Here is a 17,501-nt window from a genome sequence, read left to right as displayed (position 1 = left end):
TAACATATAAATTAGAATGCAGAAATATAATACCACGGAAACTCATTAACGATACTCTTATCACTGAAGGTAATTTAGAGTCACAAAATGAGGTAATGAGGTTCATAATAATTCACAAGACAGCCACGTTTGCCTCGTTTTTGGATTTTGCGAGGAGTTTTGATAGCGCAATCAGTAGATCAAATGTCATATTCTAGACCAGGGGTCTCCAAACTTTGAAGCCTTCGGGCCATAATGATTTTTTTCAGTTTGTTCCAAGGGCCAATTTCTGCCCTCAACTATATTTCTAGACTAGGATAGTCGCAAAGTGCGTGACCTAAGCAAACTTACGCTTTTTTTTCATTTCAATTATTATTGTGTATTGTGACACTTAACGACATCTAGTGGCGAGTAGTGGTACTATGTATTATCTTTTTCAGCTACCCGCTAGGTGGCATTAGGCGTAATCAAATACATTGTCTATAGATTTAAATCTTTAGACAATATTAAATATTTGGAATAACTGCGTTGGTTCGAGAAAGTTCTGGTTCTAGCTATTGTATTCCGATCACCTCGAGATGGCAGTAATAATTGCATATAAAAAGGCTAGCGGCGCAACTGCGAGTTAGTCTGCGTAGGAAAGGCGAAGGAAGCGAAACTGTCTATTGTAAAATAAAGAAACACCCGTCAATAAGAGTATTTTGATTTGACTTATTGTTTTTATGTGTGATTTGTTAGTATGGAAAAGAAGCGAAAAATTGACAGTGAATGCAGAACGTTCCAAGAAAAATGGAACTTTAAGTATTTTGTGATTGAGTCCAGTAATAAGGCGCCATGTTTAATTTGTAATGAAACCATAGCTGTTCTCAAAGACTAACATTAAACGACACTATGAATCGAAACACCTTCGAATTTACTCCAAGTATATAGGAAGTTTGCGGAAGGAAAAATTTGAAACTTTGAAATGCGGACTCAAATCGCAGCAATCTTTGTTTACCAAAGCGAATACTGAACAAGAGTCTGCAACTCGCGCCAGCTTTCGTGTGGGTCTTGAAATCGGAAAACATGGCGAATCATTTACCGATAGAGAAATGATAAAAGAATGCTTGATTGCAGTAGCCGAAGAAATATGCCCGGAAAAGGTAAATTTATCTAAAAGTGTCAGTTTGTCAGCAAACACCGTGGCTCGGAGGGTGCAAGGCAGAAAATATATCATCTCAACTGTCTGACAAAAATGGACATCATGAGTGGTTTTCTCTAGCATTGGATGAGTCAACGGATGTGTCAGATACTGCTCAGGTGTTGATTTTTATTCGCGGAGTAGATAAAAGCAATGAAATGTATGAAGAACTTCTTGGTATTGATAGTATTCACGGCACGACAACTGGGGCAGATATTTTTAAGGGAGTTGAAAATTCCATTAATAAAAAGAACCTTCGATGGAGAAATTTGAAATCTATAACAACTGATGGAGGCAAAAATATGTATGGTAAAAATAAAGGAGTGGTTGCACTTGTGTCAAAGGCTGTAGAAAATGATGGTGGTTCAAAACCATTAGTCTTACATTGTATCATTCATCAACAGTCCTTGTGAGGAAAATGTTTGAATATGTCTGAAGTTCTAAAACCAGTCATATCATTTGTTAACTTCATCAGATCCACTGGGCTGAATCACAGACAATTCCGCGAGTTTATTCAACAGATTGGAGAAAATGATTTACCATATCATACTGCCGTACGCTGGCTTAGTTGCGGAAAAGTCCTTAAGCGCTTTTTTGAACTTCGAGCAGAGATCGAAATTTTTTCAAATGAGAAGCAGCGCCCTTTTGCCGATTCAGAAAATAATGAATGGATTTGGAAGTTAGCCTTCTATGTCGATTTGACAAATCATATGAACGAACTGAAGTTTAGATTGCAAGGAGAAAATCAGCTTCTCCCTGATTTATACAGCAATATCAAATCCTTCAGGCAGAAAATAATACTATTTCAATCGCAATTACGTAAAAAATGTTTCACACATTTTGAAACATGTGAAATATTCAGCCACACTACAGAGACTGGATTTCCCGTCAATTTTGCAATCGAAACTTTGAGTGCTTTGAAGATAAATTTTGATACTCGTTTTTCAGATTTTGATGTCATTGCGAATGAAATTAAGCTTCAAAATCCTTTTGATTCTGACATTGAAACCCTGGCTCCGGAAGTCCAAATGGAAATTATTGATTTACGTTGTAGTGATATGCCGAAGAACAAATATCAAAATTCATCTTTGTTGAATTTTATTAGTCTTCCACTGGAACAATTTGATAATTTGCATAAATTTCCTTGTAGGTTGTTTTCTGTTTTTGATACTACTTACTTGTGTGAGAAAACGTTTTCCAAGATGAAGTACACAAAGAATGTTTACAGATCTCAATTAACCGATGAGCATCTTAAATCTCTTTTGATAATTGGTACAAGTAAAATTGGTCCACAACTACAAAGTATTGTCGGTGGAAAATCACAATTACATAAATCTCATTAGGGTTTTTGTTTTACTGTGATTCATTTCAATTATTTGTTAATTATTAATATGCTTAAACTTAGATACTTAAGTTAAGTTTTCTTTGTTATCATTTCTGTCTTTAAGTTTTACTTTGCAAGTAAATAAAACCGAGTAATTATCATTCTGTGTTTTCTTCTTCAACTTATCACAGCAATAGTAACAACAATTAGGTAATCATTCGCTATCGTGGGCCAGATTGATGACAGTAAATCATTGGCTGTCGCGGGCCGGATTGATGACACTGGCGGGCCGGATTTGGCCCGCGGGCCGTAGTTTCGAGACCTCTGTTGTAAACCATAGTAATCTTATATTCCTTTCTGCAGAAAACTAGAGTAGGCGTGATGAAAAGTTGTGGAAAAACAGAATAATTCAAAATAAATGAAGGGGTAAGGCAAGGGATACACAATTTCAACAATGATTTTCAACATAGCACTTGAATATGCAACAAGAAAGATAGACAATGGAACAGTAAGAACAAGAGGTGAACAACTAATAGACTACGCAGATGAATTGGTGATTCTAGCAAAGAGAAGAGACATGATGAGAAATTTGTTGGAAGGGGTAGTGGCAGAGGTAAGCAAATTGGATATGGTGACAAACAGAGAGAAAACGAAATTCACGACAGTTATAAAATGGCTGATAAGATACGAAATTGAGATTGGGGAGTACTCTTTTGAGGAGGTGGAGAAATATAAACTTTGGGGTCACAATAGCTAAAGATGGAAGTAGGGAAATGAAGTTTGAAGAGAGAATTATGAAACCAGAAAATCCACAGGCAAATAGGAAACTATTGAAAAGTAGGGAAATCTCAGATACCACTAAAATAAAAATGTATAGAACAATGATAAGACCATCAATAATGTAGGCAGCTGGGACAATGTCAATGACCAAGGAAGATGAAGAAGACCTTCCGATCTTACTACTTCTTAAATTGAAAATACTTCTCTTTTGAAGCCTGCAATCCAATTTTTCAGACACGTTCTGCCAGCTCATATACACTGGTCACCAGTACAGGATAGTCGTGATTATCGCGGTTTCTTAAGAATAAACTTTAACTTTTAAAGACTTCTCTATAACACTGAACGTTTCCAATTTATATGATCTCTGGTGATACTTCAGTGAGAACAATCAATGAAGAAACAGTTTTTTCAGGGATGGCTGTTTATGAAAACGTCCGATTCCGATTGGGTGCGACGATGGATTGTCCTCAACTGGCCGACGCTTCAAGTTTACCCGAACCAAGACGAACAAGGTACTCCCGAATACACCGTCGAACTTTCTACTGTTATCAATTGCGTAGAGGTCCCGACGGAAACGAAATACGGATTCGAAATTCAATGGGGTGGTCCAACCTTAACGCTGAGTGCTGTTACGCAGGGGATCAGGACGAATTGGTTGCAAGCTTTGAAAAAGGCGACTCAAGTTAGTCCAGCTGCTACCGATAGCCCTATTTCTCCTTCAACTCCTCGTTCTCTTTTGGCTTCCAGTGACGAGGAGTATCGAACAGCGTCTGAAGGAGGTTAGTATGGCTTTTTTACATTTTTTAAAATTTAATTGACCTGTATTCACTTCAAGTGAAAACTGATACATTCTGGTTCAGTAAACCATGGCCTGTTTGTTTTTTTTATGCTTGGGAAACTTCTGTCTTGTTCATTTCTTACAAGTCTCCAAACAACAATGAAATACTCCTTGTTGTGATCTGGTCACACTCTGGTTCAGTAAATCACAGCTTATTTGTTTTTTTGATGCTTGGGAGCCTTTTGTCTTGTTCATTCCTTCCAAATCTCTCTGCCTGTTGTGATCTGGTCCCTTGTCGGAATTTTTGGTACTCCCACAACTGGTTCTGGTCCAATATATTGAGCTGATTTCTGGTCTGTTAGTTTCTTTACTTCTTCACAGCACTTCCAAGCCAGTCTCTATATCTCTTTTGGATTTATCAATGCCCCAAGTGCAACTTTGCTGTTTGTAAGAATATTGATCCACTTTTGCTTGGAAGAGGGATCATCATCCACACTAAGTTCGTAACATCAACCAAGAAGTATGATGTTGACTTAAGACAAGGTTAGTGTGGACCTAGACAGTAGACATAGCTATCTACACTGTAAACTCAAAAAGCTAAGGGATAGGCAGAACAGGAGCTGATTAGGACCATACCCGATTTTTCGCTAATACTGTTTTTAGGATCGAAAATATGGGTTTCGTTCAAGAAAGTTTTTATAACTGAAGATACTTGGCAAGGTCACGGTCAAATTGAAGGCCACCATTGGATAACCAGTAAAGCCCCAGGTACCTTGAAGGTTTGATCTTCAAACACTCATCAATATCAAATCTAAGGACCCTCGAGTAATCAAGAGAGAAATTTGAACATCTCATTCAATCTCTATTTCTTTCTATTCAGTATATTCAACCTTCAAATGATCTTCAACTCAAGGTCATACTCGGACATACTTTTCTTTCTTACTTTCGTTTCCCTGATAAAATTATGGTGTCCTATCCAAAAACTGACATTGACCTTCCAGTAGTAGAAAAAGGTTATGGTCAAGGTCAAATCCAAGGTCATCGTTGGATGGCCAAAAAATCCCAAACCGCTGATTCTTTAATTATATTAATGAGCGTTTCTACCACATTTTGATGTTATAATTTAAATTTATTTTGGTTCAGGCCGAAGAGGATCAGAAGATTGGAGCGAGTTGCCGCCTTCGCCACCTCTTACGAAATTATCGCTATCGAAAGTTAAAGAGAGAGCAAGATTGAGACCGCGACTGCCAAGGAATCAGTCTAGACAGTCCACTCTCGACAGTACGTCCACAGATGAATTAGATTGTGCCAAAGACCCTGACAATGTACAGATTCATATGTTGCTGAACAACAAGCAAGAAGAAGAAATCAACGACCTTCAGAAAAAACTTTATAAGGCTGAAGACGATGTGCGGTTTTTGGAAGAGGAAATTGCCAGGTAATTATATTTTATATCAATGACATGTTCGCAGGGGGATGATTTTGGTCCACTTTATGAGCATTACAATCAATGGAATATTTTTCCAATAGTTATGCACCTTTCCTCTTTATATGATATTTTCGGTATTTAAAAATATGGTCGCTCTAACAGAACATACGCATGCCAAAATTGTAACAATTATGGAAGTATACACAACAAATTAAAATTAAAATTGGAATTAGAATTAAAATCAAAAACAGAGGAATTGATATCACTGTTCTTAAATTGGTGTAAAATGAAACAATCTGATTGTAAACTTGACCAAAACAAAATATATCTATTATAATTTAAAAAACGATCTGAAAAAGCAATCGCTTGCCTTACTAATCAATGGAATGGCACTGGTATGCACAAGCTGTACAAAATTCCTTGGCGTTCATGTAGACAACTGTTTGAAGTGGTCTGACCATATCACAGTTGTATGTAAAAAAACCAATCAATGGTATTATGTAATCTCAAGAATTAAGAATTGTATGCCTTTACGCGCCATTTTAGATGTATATTACAGTCTAATCTATAGCCATCTAAGTTATAATGTGATCCTACGGCGAAACAGTGTTGACAAAGATAGGGTTTTCATTGCTCAAAAAAAAGTTATTAGGAAATTACTAGGCATCCCTTGGAGGAAATCATGCAAGACATTTTTCATTAGTCATCAAATTTTAACCTTTCCCTGCATCTACATCTTTAAAATACTTTTATATGTTCGCGAATGTATAACAGACTGTACTAAGAACTCATTCTATCATAGCTACCCAACTCGATATGCAGAGGAGTTGAGCATTCCTAAACATAAAACTATAAAATTCGAACATTCTCTCAAATATATGGGATACATTTAATCGGTTACCAGATCATTTCAAACAGATGAACACTGTAGCATTTAAAAAAGCAGTTAAAACATTGCTTCTTTCTAAGGCCTACTATAGTATTGGTGAATTTCTCTCGGACCATCTCGACTGAATGGGTTCATGCGGCTTTGGCATGACATATTCAATTTTTATAACTACAATTGTTTCAATTTTTGTAATTCTGTCTTTTATTGTACACATTTTTATTGTATTATTTTTATCTACGGATCTACAATTTTATCGTTTGATGTGATTTTCATGTGCTTAATACTGACCTATCTTATACGTTTGTCAACGTCTTTAAGGATGGATAAATATTATTATTATTATTATTATCGCACGCGCACAACACAAACAAATGCACAATACCTTCACAGTCACGAGACTTCACAATCACTACTTCGCAGTACAACTAGAATCCTTCTCCGACCGTATCGCTTCGATCACTCGACTCAACAGACTCACGTTGCGCCGACGCACTTATTTTATATCGAATTAGGAAGGTTCTAGTCGAAGACTCGAAGCGCGTGGAAGATGATATTGTTCTCAACAGAAACAAAAGAGTATTTCCGCTTGTTGCCAAGAGATGGCGTTACTGTCTATGATTGAGTTTACTAGAACTGAATAGGTACCTAACTAACACTCTCTCGCTTGTCTAGGCACGCGCTGCCCTTGAAATTATATATAAATGTGTTGTGCGCATTTTAAAACTTCGTAAACTAATTTCTTGATCTGAATCTCATCTCTATGTGTTTTCAAATAGTCGTATGTACAATTTTCTGACCTCTTGCTCTATCATTATAGGTCCTAAATACCCTACAATTAATCTAACAATTTTATTATTATAGGTTGAAAAAATTTCAATCTGATGCAACGATCAGAGAGCAACGAGCCAAGGAGATGTTATTGAATTTCGAGAAAACCGAAAAAGAATTAAACCAAAGAAACTCACAAATCGAAATAAATTTCTTGAAAGAACAAAGAGCGTTACAAAGAAGACTGTCTGAATTCGAAGAATCTTCTCGAATATACGAAGAGAAATGTAACATTTTATCCAAAGACCTTCATACTAAACAGCGCATGCTGATGAACTTACAAGAAGAATTAGATGGCTCCAATGACAGGCTGCAGAAAGAAAGAAATGAAAATGACAAACTTTTCAAGAAAATTCAAGAGTTGGAAGGAAAATTTTGCTTCAAAAATAAAATGTTCAATGCTGATTCGGTATCCGAATTGATCAACATTGACTTGGATTTGGATATTGACGAAATGGATCAAAATGAACTCAAGGAATACTGTCTGGACCTCAAATCTCGCTTCGAGAGAGCGATAGTCGAGATCAGAGCAGTGAGACGGGCATTAAGAGAATCCGAACAGAACTGTGATATTTTCGAGTTAGCTAATCATAACTTGATCAATACCATAAGTATATTGAAAAAAGAGAGCGAGAGCGAAATTAAGTTACTAGTACAAAGATTGGACCATCTCACTGCGAAGTTGACTGCTACTGAGAAACAACTCAAAACCAAAGCCAAGACCGAATCAAAAGATAAAAGGAGATCCTTGTCGCTCAAAGGTAAGACGGGTACTGTTCTACTGTTCTCTTTAGTGATGCTCATAATTTGAATTGTAAGACGAGTATTCTACTTGGAAAAACTGTATCATGAATTCAGAGTAGAAGAATTGATATAGATATACACTATGCAAAAAATGTTGTTATATATGTGTCAATATTGTTCCAAATTCTCATGAAAATCAAAAAAGATTTTCAGATTCGTATGTTTCACTTTGAATTTTACATGTCAATAAATTTTTTGTTATTTGAGAATTTGCACTAAACTCAGAGTTTGATTTAGGGAGTAATACAATTCCACACAATAACTTGTTATTTTTGGCTCTAAAGAAGGTATTGAGCATCAGGTACATCGAGAAATAATTATTAATAACTATTTCTCAATACATTTTTTGTATAATGGGTAGAGAATACTAGTTTCAGTTTCAAAAACCAGTTGTTTCCTTTTGGAGACAAATTTTGCAAATTCTACAGTCTCCAACTGATAATGTACAGAGTTTGGTATCACTTCAAGACACTGTCATAAGTCACCTGTCACTATGCCATCAATCACCTGTAACTCTGCTATCTGTAACCTGTTATGTGCCAACTTTTGGTGCAGCCACCAGGTAGATAATCTACAAAATTGCTTGCAATATTGATAATAACATACCACTATATACAAAGATTCAATTCTTATACTATTTCCGAAGATTGTTTGCCAAAAGATTATAATATGATTTTTTTCCTACTGTTGATCCATTGTTTTCACCAGGAATTGTTTCGATTTTGTACAGATTATTATCTGCATGCTCTGAAACGTCATCCCCATATTCCTGTTCCGATCAGATCGTCCAAGATGAAGTATATCTTGGGTTCATTAGACATGAAACTGTTCAAAAAAGTCGCCGCAATATTGCATGACATCGTTGAAATTTTCATTTTCAAAGACAAAAAATAGCTCGCCGTTCACACACACGATGTTCTAAACACGATTTACTCGATTATTCACTACACGAGTTCCTCGATGTTCGCTACATGAGTTCCTCGATGTTCTCCACACGAGTTCCTCGATGTTCGCTACACAAGTTCCCCGATGTTAACGAGCTCTCGCCTCACTCTGGCGGCTGATGTACTGCGCATCCAACTTTCAGAGACATAGCTAGATTTGCCAAGTTGTGTGTCAGTCAAGAATACCATATCGCAGATGGCGATTGAATTTTTATAACGAGGATTCAATGAGATGTTTTCATGAAAATGAAAATGTGATTCTAAAACCTTAGAAGGTATTGATTGTGCTTTTGTGTGAAGTCAACATGGGTCTATTTGAGTAGTGTTGGAGATTTATAATGTATCTTCGAACAAGAATATTATATATTTTTCACTTTGTTTGGAATTGTAGCCAATGCAGATACAAACGATAATTCATGTGTATACTTCAGTAACTGAAGCATCGGTCTTGATGAATTTGATTAACGGATGTTTTATTTTTCATAGGTCGTGAGAGTGTCTCCATAAACAAAGAAGTCGAGGATAAAGTCACAGAATTGGAAGCCAAAATAATAGCTCTTGAAAGAGGCAAAAATAAGCGACGGTATAAAAGGGATCGAAGCAGTGAAAGGGGTTCTCCAATCGATGACAAATCTCTCAGACGTTTGAGGCGTAAAAGTTTAGACAGCGCCACTACCTCAGAACCAATGAAGCTGTTGATGCGATTGAGTTCTTTGGAATCGAAAGTCACCAACGTAAATGGATCCAATGAATCTTTGAATACTTTACACGGAAGCTTATCGGATTTAACCAAATTGAAGGAAGATTGTCCATCTGAAAGTAGAAATAACGTTGATGTCGAATATTTATTGTCTACTGCTAAAATTAAAGTCAATGAATGTTTGCAAAGTGTCGGAATACTGAAAACTAATAACAGAAAGAGAGCGTCATCGCCTAGTCTAGATAGACTTATTTCGCTCGAGAATTCGTTGAATGAACTCCTGGATATTCTGGATAGGAGAGACTGTTCAGTCCCCGCCGCCGAAATAGAAGTCATCAACAGTTCGGCAGGTGCAGTGGTTAAACAGTTGCAGATGCTGTTGCTGGAAAAACTCACGAGTTTAGCGGAGAAGAAAAGACTGTTACGAGAAAACAAAACGTGGGATAGCTCCGCTCGTTTGCAGATGCTGGCGGAAAAAGTAGCCTACGAGAATATTTTAGTCAGCCGGATCCAGGAAGCTTTACTGTCTCCTGTAACTGGAGAAGCCGTGTGCGAAAGGTTAATCGGTAAAGAACTGAGAGAGACTGCTTACCTGATAATAGCGTTACAAAACAAAATCAACGGAGCGAACGAAAAACCTCTCCCGTGTCGGACGAGCGCGGAGTATTTGTCTAAAATATTGGCGAAATGTCTTCTGTCGGCTTCCCAGGGATTCAGGTCATGCAAGAACTTCGTAACCGCGAAAGGGCCTTCATTGAAAGTGCTCTGCGAAGAAAAACAAAGTTTAGATAATCTACTGGTCAATTACAAAACGGCAAAGTTACCACAACTAGCGGAAACTCTGGCTTCAGAGGCGCTGAACCTAGCTTCCGATAGTACGTGCAGATTGGGTTCGTTGACCGACGAGACTGTCAATGAATTCAGTAAAACTGCCAGAGAGTTCGTCAACGCCGAGCTAATCCGTTCAGAAATCAATCACGTTTTACTGAGGGCCGCTCAAGTCTTCCATACCAACGTTAATGCTGATCACGCATTTTTCTTCAGCTTTTTTGCTTCGGAACGAGCCGCTCTGGAACTGTGGTCAGATTCCGTGGGAGACTGCCTATATAAAGATGTCAACGCCAGCATCACCGAACTAACAGAGCTTTACCAAAACTGCCTGAACAAACTGCTCAAAGAAAACTGGACGTGTCGGTTGGAATTGGATAGAAATAATCGTTCGCCAACTAGCTTGTTGCACGAATACGCAGAGATCGTGGCACACAAAGCTCTGATCGACGCGAGGATCGCCGTTCTGAGCGGTCAATACGTAACCCCTGATGAGTACAATGAAGATAAAAGTAGTTTTAGTAGCTGGTTAGAAAACGAGAAATACTGGTCCCTCATTGAGGATCAGTCTCTGATACAAATAAACCAAAGTTTAGAAGCAGAGTTCAGTTGTATGGTCGACAAGTTTGGTCAGCAATGTTTCGCTTTGCTCGGTCAGCCAGAACTGGAAGAGGTCTTGGGGTATTTGAACGAGTTGGCGTCCAAAGTGCTGGAGGTGCAGAAGTATTTCGCGGTGCCCGTCGCAGACTCGGATGTCGCTCTCAGGAGTTGGAGTGACGTTTGCCAGACTTGTATCAAGCTGAGGAATGACTTGGACGAGATCCGAGTCACTTTGGAAAAGTCAAACTCACTCAACAGGTAGGTTGCCTACTACTCATACCTAGGTGTCGCTTCAATGGCTATTTTAATATTTTCTCTCCTGGCTGACTGTACTAGAAGATGGTTTCATTTATTTCCTTATCGATTTGGTATGCCTGTAGTTAAAATTAACGATGTTGTGGTCTCGTCTGTGACATTTGAGCTCTCAGAAAATAAACTTTGTTTCTTGGTATAGGAATGTAGGCTTTCGCGGCTGGCGTCAATGTTTTGGTGGGTTTCCGGGTTTTTGCCGTGGTCTTCTTTGGTTATAACCTCCAAACGTTTCAACTACAATTGCGACAGTCATCTTCAGTGGCGTGGTCCAAGTACTCTTCTTGACGTATCAACTGAAACTGAAACTTTTTCTTTCTTTATCAGATATTTTTAAGTATCTCTTGACAGTTATTTTTAATGGATAAGAACTTTTTGCCCCTGTGAATAGTAAAGTTGATTGTTGCTTATCCAATATCTTGAAACATCGAAGCAGTTATTTTTAACGTTATTTTAATTAACATGCTATCATTAGCTTCGTCTGTATGTATGTATGTATATATGTTTGTTTGTAACTCTCAAGTTCGGGATCTGTACTTGACTGATTTATCGACATTAGTGCTTGATCTATTCGCGGGCAGATGGCGCTGTACATAACCTCCTTGATATATTGACATTATTGCTTGATCTATTCGCGGGCAGATGGCGCTGTACGTAACCTTGATATAGTTCGAACTCACTTTACATGTATTTCTTCATTTGAAAAAACTATTTTTTTTTATCAACACGTCGCCTGTTGCCTTATTTGTAACCCTCCTTTGCGCGCCTGCTGCCTTGGGCTTTGTAGCTGATTTTCAGGCTCCCTCTCCGGAATCAGAAAATATCAACGGTCATTTTTCTAAACAATATACGGCTGATTGATATCAAAGTTTAGATAAAATAAATATAGTTTAAAAAGACTAAAACACGCTTTTATGGCATACGAAACTAAAAAATGAAAAATAAATATAGTTTAAAAAACTAAAAAACACGCTTTTGAAGAACATCGAACTGAAAAGTTAAAAATAATTTTTTTAAATAAGCTTAAAACAATAACGAACGAAAAATAGTAGTATTAATGTGAAAAAAGCGTGGGCGCTTTGTGCCATATTTTTTGTATATCTAGCGCCTGTGGCTTTTTTCACAATAATACAAGTATGTTTCGTTCGTTACTGTTTTAAGCTTATTTAAAAAAAATATTTTCAACTTTTTAGTTTGATGTTCTTTGAAAGCGTGTTTTTTAGTTTTTTAAACTATATTTATTCCAAGTGGCTTTGCCATATTTGACATTAAGATCGTTACTGAAAGTTGATAAAAGGTAACATTCTTCAAAGATTCACATGCATTTTGGTGTTTTATATTTTACGAAAGATAATAAGAGTATATTCATTTTATTTATTTATTTATTTAATTGATACACAAAAATACAGATAATAAGAATAAAACACCAACAAAGAGACAGATATAAAGATAGTAGTTGCATTACATAAAGTAAAGATTGTGTATGAAATAACATCTAAGTGACTTAACACTTTTGTTATGCTACAAAGTAATACTAATTACATTGTGTACAGATAGTTAGGAAACTATCAGTGTATCTATTGGTGTTCTTATATTTTGATAAATTCAAAGTAATTTTAGAAGTTTTTTTTTCATTCTATAGAGAAGGTTTTATAATTTTTAATACGTTTTTTCCTTAGTGGTAGAATATTGCAAACTTTTTAGGTAGTGTGTAAGTTGAAAAGCGATGACAATTATTTTTATTGAATTTTGGAGTGGATAGCAACTCGTTTGTGGTACTTCTAGTAATATAAACTGTGGGAACATAATTATGGAATGTTTTGATTTTGAATGCATACATACATAAACTATGGAAGTATAATGTTCGAATATTACTAAGATCTTCTGAATATATAAGATTAGTGTGATATGAAATTTTTTCAAGATTGTTTTCAGAATATAGTTCTGTTTTACGTTCAGTTTTCGCAAGGATACCATAACGAAAAAGTGACCCACCTAGAGATTTGTAAATTATTATGAGTATATTTTTCGATAGAAACTTTAGCTGGTAAAATTTATGTATTAGCTTCCTTACTTTTTTTTGTCAGATAATCAACATGATTGTTCCATTTTGAATTATTGTCAATAATTATGCCCTAATACTTGACCTCATTTATTTCTTTGATTTCCTCCCTCATATCTGGAACTTTAATATTAGAGAAATTAGGTCCGTTTGCTGATGTTATATAGAAAGCAAGATAGTCGGTTTTAGTAACGTGTAATGAAAGATGATACATATTCAACCATTTCTGAATTTTTTCCATGCTTGACTGGATAGAATTTTTGGTTTCAGACCATGTATTTTCGTTTAAAATAATAACCGTATTATCAGCGTATGATATAATTCTGCTTTTACTTTCAAAAAGAGTAGAGAATTTATGTAGGCTTAAAAAAGTATTGGACCAAGAACGGTTCCTTGGGGAACCCCTGTTCTTATGGTATCACTTATTCTTTGTTACAATATAAAGTGATTGAATTCAAACGGGTAAATCAAATCAAATCAAAATATGCTTTATTACCCAAGATCTGAACATCTTATTGGCAAAGTCTAGAAAAGTAAAACGTGAATATGGGACAATTAACAAATATTAACTTAGAGACAAGAGCAGAGTATATGGACAGAACAATATTAAGCCCAGCTGAACAGATACAAATATAAGTACATGAATATATGAATATTGAGTAAATGTAAATATATAATGCTACGTAATGAACATTCATAGCCATTTTGTGTTGATTTCAATAACTTGTTTACACAAAGCTACATGCCAATTACTCGTTAGAGCTTTAGTAGAATTCGTCTATAATAGGGCCTCCCAACAAGGAATTCTTTTACTTTCTTTCTGAATTTCTTTTCATTATATATTCGCCATAAATTAATGGGAAGGTGATTAAATTACTTCTTGCTATCGAAAATAATAGAATTTTGTGTAAGGGCTAGAGTAGGTGTTGGAAGGGAAATGAAGCAAGACAGACGTATAGCATAAGTTGAGGTGGTATTTTTATATTTTTTGTGGATAAGACACACTGTTTCCAAAATAAAAAGACAAACTAAGGTCAGAATTTTTTGCTTCACAAATAATGGGGAGCATGAATCCCTGTAGCTAGCCTTGCATAAATATCTGATGGAACTTTTTTGTAGAGGGAATACCATATTGAAACGAAATTGTGTACAATTTCTCCAGAAACAAATTCCATAACGTAAATAGGACTCAATTTGTGCAAAATAAACTGATCTTGTGATAGTAGTGTCTAACTCTCTTGCAACGACTCTCACTGCATGAAATCCTGCTGCTAGTCTTTTACATAAGTAGTCAACATGGGAATCAAATTTTGGATTCTCATCAATGAAGAGCCCTAAAAATTTGTTTTTTTCCAAATTTTCAATTTTAACATTTTCCAAGAGTACTTCCCCTATGTTACATCTAAACGTGACCACATTTGTTTTGTCGATGTTGAATGATAAAAGATTGGAATCACACGACTCTTCCACCCTTCTTATGTATATTTTTAGGACAGATTAGTTTTTGGGAAAGGTTTTGGCCTTCTACTTCTTCATCTTGATACCAAAAAGGTGTGTGTGAAACTTCCAAAAAAAGAAAGAATGCAATTAATTTCACAATAAGCTGTTTACAAAAATGTGCAGCTAAATCAATATGTATTTCAAATCAAATTGCCTCATCTGATGCGAGTTTTCATGCGATAATGTATTTTCTTGAAGGTATCACTCTTCCGAAGAGAACCGACCAGTTTACTTGGGAACGGAATACCTGTCTCAGGTGGAAAACTTGAGGGCGGCGTACCGACGAGCCCTAGCTTCGTGCAAAGAACATCACAACGAAGCCGACATCGAGCAGTTGCAACAATTGTGCGAAAGAGTCCTCCAATCGATGGAACAGTGGCACCGAAGGACCATTCAAGATTTGCGAGAAGAACACAACCAAGAAGTCGAGATGCTCAAGCAGGACAAAGAACAAGCCTTGGCGGAGGAAACGCAAGCCACTCTGGCTGCTTTGGACGTGATGAAGAAGGCTCACGAAGCGGAGGTACAGCGAGAAGTTGCCAAGTTCAAACAGGAGTTTATAAGGCAAAAAAGGGACGACATCTTTGATTTGTCTGAAAAACTTTCCGTCAAGTCTCTGGAAGCTTCCGCTCTTGAAGGTCAACTGGCTAGCGCCACGAGGCAGTTGGCACATGCCCAACAGCATATATTGAAGCTGGAACGTAACCCCAAGATCTCGTCAATGCAGGTAATAATCATGTAGATTTTTTTGATGAAATCTTTTTTCAGTATAAATGTTGCAACTGAATATACTAAAAATTATGATGATACGTCCACCCCACCAAATTTATTAAAAATAATGGATAGTTTAGTTATTCAGACTCGCATTGCCGGCAATGCGAACATTGCCGAGCACAAGAAACACACACAGCGAGGGGAGAGGAACATTGGTTTAGGAGAAAATTCAAGGAAGCCGCAATAATGTTGTCCAACAACGTATTCAGCCAAGCCAGCGTAGAAATACGCAACATATGGAAACCCATCATCAAGCGAAAAATGGCCATTTCCCGCCAAAACGGTAATCTCCCACGGAACCAGTGAAGCGGAAAATGGAAAACGGGAATAAGTGAAAGTACTCGAACGACCTATAAATAGTCATCTCTCGGAGGAATCAGTCCAGTCATCACCCGAAGACGATTGTAGATACTAACAATCGAAACGTCGTGAACTAACGTGACTTGGAATCTCTCCACTTTTTATTTTTATTTTCTTTTTTCATTCCTTTATTTTTATTTATTCAATTATTCTATTTTTACTTGTATTTTATTTCACTATTATTTCATTTCAGGTTTATTTTGGTTAATATAATTGTTATTTTCAGCTATTCATTTTCAATTCTTCTTTTTTAATTGTTTCAGGGATTTCAAATCATTTTATATAGTAGACAATGGAAGTCCGAACTAGTGAAATTCATTCTTATATCACTCTTATTAGAAGGATTTTGGAATATGCCTCCATTATATAGTGTCCTCAATATCTGTCATAAGTATAGCATTAAAAGAGTTCAGAACAAGTTCTTGAGATATCTTCACTTCGAAGAAACGGATAACTATGACCTTGATATTCCCTAAGTAGTGCTACTTGAAAAGTACAACATACAAACCTTCGAGAAAAGAAAAGTATTTGCATACCTAATATATTTGTACAAAATAATACATAGTGATGGGGATGATCCTTGTCCCCACCAAAAATCAATTTCAACTTACCGGCTTATGAAATTACATCGTATATTGAATCGGCAAGAACAAATTATTATCAAAATGCTCCATTAAATGCTATGTGCAATACCTATAATACTATACAAAATGACTGTGATATATTCTTCCAAAAGCTCGCTAGTTATCAAACTGTTGAATATTTTTTTAAAATTTTTTGTCATTTTGGTGTATGTACAAATCTATTTGTGATATTCACCTTTCCTATTATGTAACTGGGCCATAGCCTGTAAAGTTTGTATAAATAAATAAATAAGTAATGATTGCAAGTACACACTGCTGGGCTGACAATGATTGTCAGCATTAGACATCAATCCTAAGTGACCATTAAATTTTTTTTAATCTCTCTTTGAACTTTGACAGTATCCATTAATGTTTTTTTTTTGTTTCAGAACTGACGGAATGTGTCTGTTAGAAGAAAATATACTAGTCTTAACAAGCCTCATGTACCAGTGTAAATTAGTACAATATCACCGTTGTGTACAGAAAATAGCACCTCTTTACTCAAGTTTAATGATTGTTTTACCCCTTGAATGTTTTTATTTATTTTACCTCAACTCTCACAGCATCCCATATTTGTACAAATAATAATAGTTTTTTTTGTAACAGTTAACAGTTTATTGTTTATATGTGTTGGGTTTTTTGGAATGTTTATATGAACAAAATATATAAATTATTAATTGTTGTTGTTTTTTTATGCTTATAAGTTTCCAAGGGAGTTTCATAAGCAGGTACCTGAATGAAAACAATGTCTCCCAATTTTGAGCAAAATTAATCCCCATCTTGGTAATACTTATTAAATAGGGTCAAGTA

At 36.1% G+C, this 17,501-nt stretch overlaps 1 protein-coding gene across 2 annotated transcripts in view; it reads left to right on the top strand.

Annotated features, from left to right (window-relative positions):
* Positions 1 to 17,370, top strand: part of osp (myosin phosphatase Rho interacting protein outspread) — a 153,751-nt gene extending 136,381 nt beyond the window's left edge. For both annotated transcript variants that reach the window (XM_074174891.1, XM_074174892.1), the window contains 6 exons: positions 3,676 to 4,042; positions 5,185 to 5,479; positions 7,221 to 7,948; positions 9,422 to 11,321; positions 15,133 to 15,661; positions 17,081 to 17,370. In XM_074174891.1, the coding sequence (XP_074030992.1) occupies positions 3,676 to 4,042; positions 5,185 to 5,479; positions 7,221 to 7,948; positions 9,422 to 11,321; positions 15,133 to 15,661; positions 17,081 to 17,086 (3,825 nt within the window). In that variant the 3' untranslated portion in view covers positions 17,087 to 17,370. The remainder of the gene's footprint in view (positions 1 to 3,675; positions 4,043 to 5,184; positions 5,480 to 7,220; positions 7,949 to 9,421; positions 11,322 to 15,132; positions 15,662 to 17,080) is intronic.
* Positions 17,371 to 17,501: the final 131 nt, after the last annotated feature.

This window comes from Leptinotarsa decemlineata, unplaced genomic scaffold (assembly GCF_025532065.1).
Source record: "Leptinotarsa decemlineata unplaced genomic scaffold, Ldec_3_MD MMD2_tig00000882_RagTag_RagTag, whole genome shotgun sequence".
NCBI lineage: Eukaryota > Metazoa > Arthropoda > Insecta > Coleoptera > Chrysomelidae > Leptinotarsa > Leptinotarsa decemlineata.
Note: the sequence above shows the minus strand (reverse complement) of the source record. Positions and strands in the feature narration are given on the sequence as shown.